This window comes from Eurytemora carolleeae, unplaced genomic scaffold (genome assembly GCF_000591075.1).
Source record: "Eurytemora carolleeae unplaced genomic scaffold, Eaff_2.0 scaffold266, whole genome shotgun sequence".
Taxonomy (NCBI): Eukaryota; Metazoa; Arthropoda; class Copepoda; order Calanoida; family Temoridae; genus Eurytemora; species Eurytemora carolleeae.
The window spans coordinates 97,173-105,988 of NW_019396291.1; the positions used below are offsets into that span (position 1 = coordinate 97,173).

General features: G+C 31.9%; 1 protein-coding gene across 1 annotated transcript in view; it reads right to left on the reverse strand.

Moving 5' to 3' along the window:
- The window catches only part of LOC111700293 (uncharacterized), a 21,945-nt gene extending 13,520 nt beyond the window's left edge, over positions 1–8,425 (reverse strand). Inside the window, exons 1-5 of the mRNA XM_023471165.1 lie at positions 8,414–8,425; positions 6,285–6,362; positions 4,495–5,227; positions 3,179–3,192; positions 2,770–2,973 (exon numbers count right to left, since the gene is read on the reverse strand). Coding sequence (XP_023326933.1) covers positions 2,770–2,973; positions 3,179–3,192; positions 4,495–5,227; positions 6,285–6,362; positions 8,414–8,425 — 1,041 coding nt within the window. The remainder of the gene's footprint in view (positions 1–2,769; positions 2,974–3,178; positions 3,193–4,494; positions 5,228–6,284; positions 6,363–8,413) is intronic.
- Between the last annotated feature and the right edge of the window lie 391 nt (positions 8,426–8,816).

Sequence of the window (8,816 nt, forward strand, 5' to 3'; positions counted from 1 at the left end):
AATTTTTTACATTTTATGTCGTCGTTATTTAATATTAAAAAAAACTAATTCTGAAAACGTATCCACCCCCAAAGTAGGAGTTTTGAACGTCGAATTTGCGCGTAAACTCAGGATTTACAGATCTTTAAAAAGTTTAATATGTCTCAAATGAATCCGAAAGAAGTTTTCCACGACACTGCATACTCAGTTCAACTACCTTACATAGCCGGTCACTCCCTTTAATAGTTTTATCAAAATAAAAATCTTTAGTTAAATCTTTAGTTTAGTAATTTAGTAGTTTATATGGCTATCTCTCTGTCTTGTTCTACGCCGACTGTGCGTAACTATTTTAGGCTTCTGCCTCAGGGCTATTGTTAACGAAACACAAATAAATCTTGAAAAGACGACATCTAATGTCCTATCTGTTAGTATAATTAATCTATGCTCCAGAGTCAATATTTTACATAGTATAAGAAAAATTAAACCTGTAAAAAATAAAACAAAAATTTGCATATTTTGTGAAATCCTGCCAATATCCTTCAATGTTGGTAAATAGATGAAAAAGAATGGCCAACACTCCGTTTAAGAGTGGCATGTATGATTTACAAAGGTACCCTTAAAAGCTTTGCTTCATCAAGATTGCATATCTCTAAAAATGAATTATTTTGAATGGTAGTTTATTTTAAAATCTTGCGCATTTCTGCTCCAGAAACTTCGGAGGACATTTTTAGAATGAATCACTTTTCAAGTTAGAAGTTTAAATCTTACTTGCTGGACTGTTGTACTGGAGAGGATGTACCGTGCCGACGTGGGTACTCGGGGCCTAAAGTAGTTTATACATGTAGTACGGTACATACATACAGGGTGTCCCAAAAAACATGAAACTTTAGAGACGATTTAAAAATGGTCTTTTGTATTTTAACAAGTTTTATTAAATTAGGCATTAATTTTTCAACATAGTTTTAGAAATATGATTCTTGAAACAATAATCATGAAATAAATCTGACATTTAAATTAAAATTTACTGTCAGAGCAAAAATTCCACACACTAAAAAACATAATTTGCTTTGGCAAATATGAAATATCATAATGTCTATCTATTTTTTGTTCATTAATTTTTTTTACCCTTATCCGGTCCTAATCCAGTAGCTACAGACACAGGAGCTGCAAAATTAGAATTATATTTTCATTTCAAAATTAATTTTATTATTGCTGGCTAATATTTATTAATTAGATAGTCAAAATTTGAAGGTAAACTGTATTTTTAGAACGACGCGTCTGATTCTAATCAAGAATAAATGAGATGTCAAGGATTTGTCTGTGAAAAGCTGGTTATTTTCTTTCGGGTTTTCTTTAAGAAACTGACCTGTGGATTTTTTAGCCACAGAAAAAATAATGAAATTATTAGAATTAATCAGAAAAAGCATTTTGAAGGAACCTATTTAGACAGGGTGCTTTAAATACAGTGAAACCCTTAATAACGAATACATAAAAAGAATTCATCAAATGTCGTATTCTTCACTTTCTGATAGTAAAATGTTGCAGATATTTAGTTTTTTAATTAAATGATTATATGGAACTCTTTAAAACTGTTCCCGCATATTCATGGCTATTCATTTATTTACGTATTCAATACTGAAATTTACGAAATATAGTATAAAACTCATTGAAAAATTGTCAAGACGACATTTGATAAATTCTTCCGATGTATTCGTTATTAAGGGTTTCACTGTACTTTAACTGGAGGGTCATTAAAATTACAAGGAAAGTCTCTTTATAAAGAATTGTAGTGTTGGTCCTCTATGTACCTGAATACGTTGTTACTTTATGACGAGGCCATGGCGATGGATTAGGTTTCAATTCAGAGCCTGAACAAAGAAAACACATAATTTAGAATACTAGACTTTTAGGACGCTTCGCGTTCATCTTGTATTTAAAATTTTGGCCCGATTGGTTCAGCCGTTTTGACGAATATAGGATACAAACGGACAGCCAAGTATAGCGTATATATAGATTGAGGCGGTAACAGGGAAAAATATGTCAAAAAAGTGAAATGCTGACTTTCTTTATTTTATTTAGATAAATAAACATGGTAAATCCAGTTCTTTAAAGATTGTTAATCTAACCTTTAATTTACCCAACTCAAAGTGTCTAATCTATATATTTGCAACCTGATCTGACAGAGGCAACATATATATATACGAATGTCTTGTTTTATTTTATAGATATAGGAGTTGTTCAAAGGATTTTGACGACTGAGGATCGTCATGAGGCTTCTTCAAAAATTCGAATCCCCCAAGTGTTTTTAGAATTCAACGGGGAACTTGAATGCTTACAAATATAGTTACTAATGTAATAGTAACGATTTTTAAAGCTAAATTTGATGTTCTACAGCCAAATAACTAGGAGGCGGACATACAGGGTGTCCCACGAAACATGACAGTTGGTGAAGTGTTTAAAATGACTTTTTCCATTATTTGTTCAGTTGTTTGATACCAAAGATCAATGAAAATATTTTATGGGAGTCATGTTATATTAAAATTGATTTCAAAGTTAAATATAATTAGGCAAAAGATTTGTTTAACTAAAAATAACTATTTATTAAATGTCATGTTTCGTGGGACACCCCGTAGTTATCTAGCTCCTGTCCTAGTTTGCTGTGATGTGTACAGTTAACATTGTCGAATATTTCACCCTTATAATTCACTTGGTATCATTGAGTACACAGGGTTTGGGGTAATGAATTCTGTAGAGTAAAATTTTTAAATTTTTCAAATGAATAAAACTAACCATGTTCTTATTTCTTTCAAAATATCCATTTCTCCGATTTGCATTTTCTCTTTGAGACATTGACTCAGGGGCCATTGCTGGGGCTTTTTCGGGGGCCCTCTCCGGGGCTCTATCAGGGGTTCTTTGTGGAGTTCTATCAGGGGTTCTTTCAGGGGCTTTGGCAGGAAATCTGTTGGATTTGAAATCATTTATTTCTTCTGTATTCTAAAATAANTCCGCCCCTGTAGATCTGATATTGTTAACCTTTGATGTTTCAACTTTCATTTTTTCATGTGCACAATTTGAAATATCTAAGGTCTACGACATTGTGTTGGCAAGAATATGTAGCGATTACAAACTAAGAGTTTGTGGCATAGATTCAAAATCTCTTTTGTTCAAGAGGTTGAAGAGGCAAAATCTAAAAAACTACTTGAGTGATTACTCCTGCGTGAACGATATCATTGCAAGTTTAATTGCTCAACAACTTTCTACTCTATTTATTACTAAGTTTCAATATATGTATATATATATATGGATTATATATATATATATTTATATGTAATATAGTAATCAAATTATAAAAAAACATACGTATAACCGAAAAAGTCCTTGAAAAACACGCGACAAAGTGGCATAAGAGTAAGGGAAGCAGGGGTTAATTACAAAGGGAGAACATTTGATAAAATATAAAAATCATGAAGTGTGAAGTTACATATAGCTGCTCCTAAGAGAGTAATAATAATAATAAAAAAAATCCCTTTCAACATTTTTTTTATATTTTTTATACAGTTTCAGTGTATAAATTATCTTAGTTTTTTTTCTAGTACAGGGTGTCCCACGAAACATGACAGTATGCAGGACGACTTGAATGTCGTCTTGATTTTTGATATAATTTGCTGCGTTTATTTGTCAACCTAATTTTAGAAGTAAATTTCTAGAGATAATAATCACAAAATTTCCCTTGTCCTGCCATTTCCAAAATGTGGTCTGCCTTTTTTGTGCTTTCAATATTGCCCGAGATATGAAGAATTTCGTTCAGATTTCGACAATTTTGCTTTTATTTAACAAAATTGAAATCTGAACCAAACTCTTTATATCTCCGGTAATATTGAAAGCACAAAAAACGCAGACCACTTTTTGGAAATGCCAGGGCTAGGAGAATTATGTGATAATTGTTTCAAGAATCATACATGTTAAAGTAGATAGAAGACTAAATGTCACAAATAAATTCAAATACCAAAGACGACTTTCAAGTCGTCTTCCTATTGTCATGTTTCGTGGGACACCCTGTAACTTTGACAATCATAACCATTCGCCAACAAGTGGTGAACAATTTTGTTGTCTAAATTGTCATTTTATTTTCATATTTTTTAATGCAAATGAATAATTTTTTTTGAACAAAAAGTAAATTGTAATTTTCATATTATTTTTTTCTTTGCAATCATTTTAAACTACGAATTCGGTTGGTTCAAAGTCAAAGTTTACAACATATAAGCATATTAAAATGATAAAAAAATATAAAATTTCGTAAATTATAAAAACCTTTTTGCTTTTCTTGACATTATTTCTTGATTTTAGAATTTTGATAGACTCAAATTTGTATGAAATTTTATCAAAGTTATACAAGGTTCTAACAAATATTTTCTATCACTAAATTGAGTTTTAAATAGGTAGAACTTATTTCTCAGAATTTTTCAAAAATCAAATACAACGAAAGTAATTCTTTCAACGGAGTATAATAGTTACCTGTTTGTTTGCCTGTATTGGCTTGGAGTATGCTTGAAAATTCAGGCATTTCCTCTTCTTCATCCTTAGAATATCCATAGCGGTCCTCTAAATCAACCCTGTTCTCGTCGTACAGATATGGACCGTCAAACCGGTTACTGGAGTAAACACCTTCATCCTCCCAATCCAGGTTTATTAACCCACTCCGATGTTGAAACCCATTGGAAGACTCAACAGTCGTTGGAGTTTTTATTCCTCTTAAATCACTCAAGCTTACAAACCCACTCCGATGCTGAAACCCATTGGAGGACTCAACAGTCGTTGGCGCATTTGTTCCTCTTGAATCAGCTTGATGCTGAAACCGGTTGAATGATTCTACTTCGACTGGAGAGTTTGTTCTTCTTGAATCACTCAGGCTTACAAACCCACTCCCATGCTGAAACCTATTGAAGGGTCTAACATCCGTTGGAGCATTCGTTCTTCTTGAATCAGCTTGATGCTGAAACCGATTGTAGGATTCAACCTCAACCGTATCCGTTGTTGCAAACCTGTTTCTATGCTCAAAGTCATCAGAAGAGCCTTCTCTATAATTTTTCTCTTCTGGTGTATTTGTTTTGATCAGAGCATCAAACCATCCAGGAGCATTTAGCCCATCTCTGGCGTTGAATACGTCATCAACCTGATCAAGGGAACCCTCTCCTTGCCGGACATCATAGAATTTATCCTCAATCACAGAAAACAGTCTTTGCTCGTCCTAAAATCAGATAAGAAGTAATTTCATGTGACCCTCCATTAAAAAGAGGGATTAAAATTAATGCTTGAACTATTTTATGAAATTATGTAAACATCCCTCTGGTATTCAGGTATGTATACCAAATTATAGTATACAATAGAAGTGAGAACTAAGGGGCGAGACGGAAAATTTTCTCAGACCATTAAAAATTAACTTACAAGTTAACAGTTTAAGTATGTCTTTAAAATATTTGAAATATATTTAGATATATTTTTTTGAAAAGATTAAATATGGTATACAAATATTAATATTTGATAATTGGCTTATCATATTTAAAAGTCCCAAGCTTTTTTTATTAAGATAAACTTTTAAAAAAACCGACAATTCCTCATTTTTGCTCAGGTAACAGATTAAACGGATTTTCAAATCCAAATGAAATCTCGTCTACGCCCCTTTAATGCCGCGTAGACGATTGACCTACATACATAGAGAATAGAATATATATTAGAGGGGAATTTAAAGAATCTCTCAGTATGAATTTTTTCAGTCCCTTATAGCCTGAAAGGGAGTTCAAAGTGTACAAATCATGTAAATGTTCACAAATTATATGCAGTAGAGTACATTAATACAGTATGTTCCCTAGACTATTCATTTCAATTTCGAATTTTTTAAAGCTGTTAAATAAACTTTATAATGAATTAGGTGAATAAAAAACATCATTTGATTTATAGTTATAACGGAAAATCATCGTTTGTAAAGTGAAAGGCATAGAGTCTATGTGAAATGATCATTGGTCAATTATGAAACCAGCCTATTTCATAATTTGGTTTTCTTTTAACATTAATTTTAGATTTTCTATAAAATGATATTTCATGGCCCAAAAGGTTATTTAGCATAAATATGTAAAGTACACCTACAGTATGGAAACAGTACAACAAAATGGCCGTTTTACACTTTTTTCTAGTAAATTCCCCTCTAATATATATTCTATTCTCTTTGCCTACATACAGTCCCTTTAATGCCGCGTACACGATCTGACCTACATACAGTCCCTTTAATGCCGCGTAGACGATCTGACCTGTGGTTGGACAGGAATGGCATGACTGCAAGGTTTCCCAGGTGTGCAGGATACACTGTGATAATTCAGCTCAGGATACTGAACATCAAAATCAATCAATTAATCAATTAATCTATATTTTCAGATTTCTAAAGAAGATCTATATTTTGGTTGACGGTTCGTGTTTATAAGCATTGGTTGATATTTTTTGTAACGGCTGAACCAATTGAACCAACATTAGGCGCGTTCACAGCAATCCAAACTGGTCAGGGTCTCATGGTCGAAAAATCACAACACCCTATAGCCTTTGATGATTATTCAAGCCAAAGACACAAATGTTTTGAACTATAAATTACAATTGTTTCTACCTTGAGTTAAAAAGTAATAATTGACAAAATGTTGATAAACTTTGGATCATAACGTGTGGAACATGATACCGCTCAGTGATTTTGTCTGGGAGTGAAACTAAGCACTTAAAAACATTTCTTTGAAATTATGAAAGTTCTAGTTTGAGAAAGGAAACAAGTCACACCAATTCTAAATGGTATGAAATGTTGCATCCATTTTCAGACTGGGTTGACGTAGAAGAGTTTGCGACGCCTTGGCTTTTGATTTGAACTCTCTAAATCCACGTTTTTTGTAGTCCTGAGGCCGAATTTAAAGAATTTAAGAAACGGTTCAAATTTAAGCCGCGATTCAAATATGGCTGGTTCCACTTAAAATTGTATTCAATGTTTCAAGATTTATGACATTTTTGTAATTATAAGTTATATTTATGCTCCTTCATATTTTTATAATGTAAAAATTGGAACGCCCTGCACCTTAAAAATCATATACCAGAAAGAAAATTTTACGGAAATGAAAAAGACCATGTTGAAGCTTGACATGACATGACTTGCTTAATATAATATATGATATAAATAAAGAAACCAAGCTTGGTTAGGAAATGTAAACAAATGTTTGATTAGTGATCATTGCAGGGGGATTTATATTTCATTCTTTAGTTTTTTGAAAAAAGGTATTGGAACTTCGACTTGGACAATTGCCTTTTTCGCCCTTTAATTTCTGAAGAAAAAAACACATGGCAAACTTTTTCTTTAATTTTTCGCCCTTTAATTTCTGAAGAAAAAAAACATGGCAAACTTTTTTTTTATTGCCAATAAAAGCATAAAACCCTCTTATAACTAACTTTTTAACTTTTTTGTGAGACTAAAAAATCATCTTTAACTTTAAACTGCTTTTTGTTCCGTGTTCACCGAATTGGAACTTTCAAGAGTACGGAAGTAATATTTGCCTTGGAAATCATGTTTTAAACATTAATTGCTTCGTGTCGTCTTCTGCAGTGGCCGTGAAAAGATGTGGCATTTGCACAAAGAACCTACAGTGATTTGCGCCTGGCTTAGAGTGCCACCTTGCAGGGTACATGGTATATGGTTTTAGTTTATTTCAACGCAAATCCGCAAAAAACCATAGTGTAGCCTTAATAATAATAAGAGTAATAAATGAATCATCATTATTTGATTTGCGTACAGAAATTCTAAAGCAGTCAGTCGTTTATTTCCAAGGTTAAAATTTAACTAATTATGTTACATAAGTCATATATTAAAAACTGTATTTATGAATAACAGATTAATTGCTTTTAAAAATATCATTGAACCGTAGCTTAATAATTTCCCAATCTTTTAAATAAGTTTCTACTGAATAAACATGGATCTATAACATTATGTTAGAGATGGTAGACGTCTCTGGACAGGACACTAAAAATACAACTTTTTACAGTGATACCCACAACAGAGTGGAATAGGAAAACGACTTGTAAATACAATATATTAACTAGTCCAAGAAACACATAGACCCACTTCAATTAGAAATATGAGTTTAAGCTACAAGTAAAACTGTTAGATTGACAACATTAGATTCTTAAATGTCGTTTTTCTATTCCACAGTTTTTAAGGATCACTTTATTTCTGTTTCCAGCATAAAAAAATTAATGTTCTTAATAAATCATTTTAAATTCATTTTTAAGCCCTTTACACTTTAAAATGGCAAAATATCTATTTATTAGTCTCAAGGGAAATTTCGAAAAAATAATGTTATTAAATAAATAAAAATATCTAAAGCGCACAAATGGAAGACCAAATACCAAATACCATGGTCGACATTACTATTAATACAGTGAATACAAACTTTCTTTTTAAGTTTTGATTTCTAACAAGTTTTTGTCCATATTACAAGTTAACACCTCAACTACAGGGTGTCCACGAAATATGACAGTTGGCGAATGTTTTGAATGTCTTCTTCCATATATTATATTAGAGATTAAAGACATTTTTGCAGTGTATTTCGTTATTACTTTGAGCTCAATTTTGCTATAAAATGACTGCCATGTTATATTTCTTATTAATGATAATTAATCTCTTAATTATGTCAAAGCACTTAACAAATTATGAAAGAAAACATTTAAAACTATTCACAAACTAACATGTTTCGTGGGACACCCTGTAAGCAAAGCTGTTAATTGCCTGCAGCTTTTCTTTGTTTCCATGTTCATGT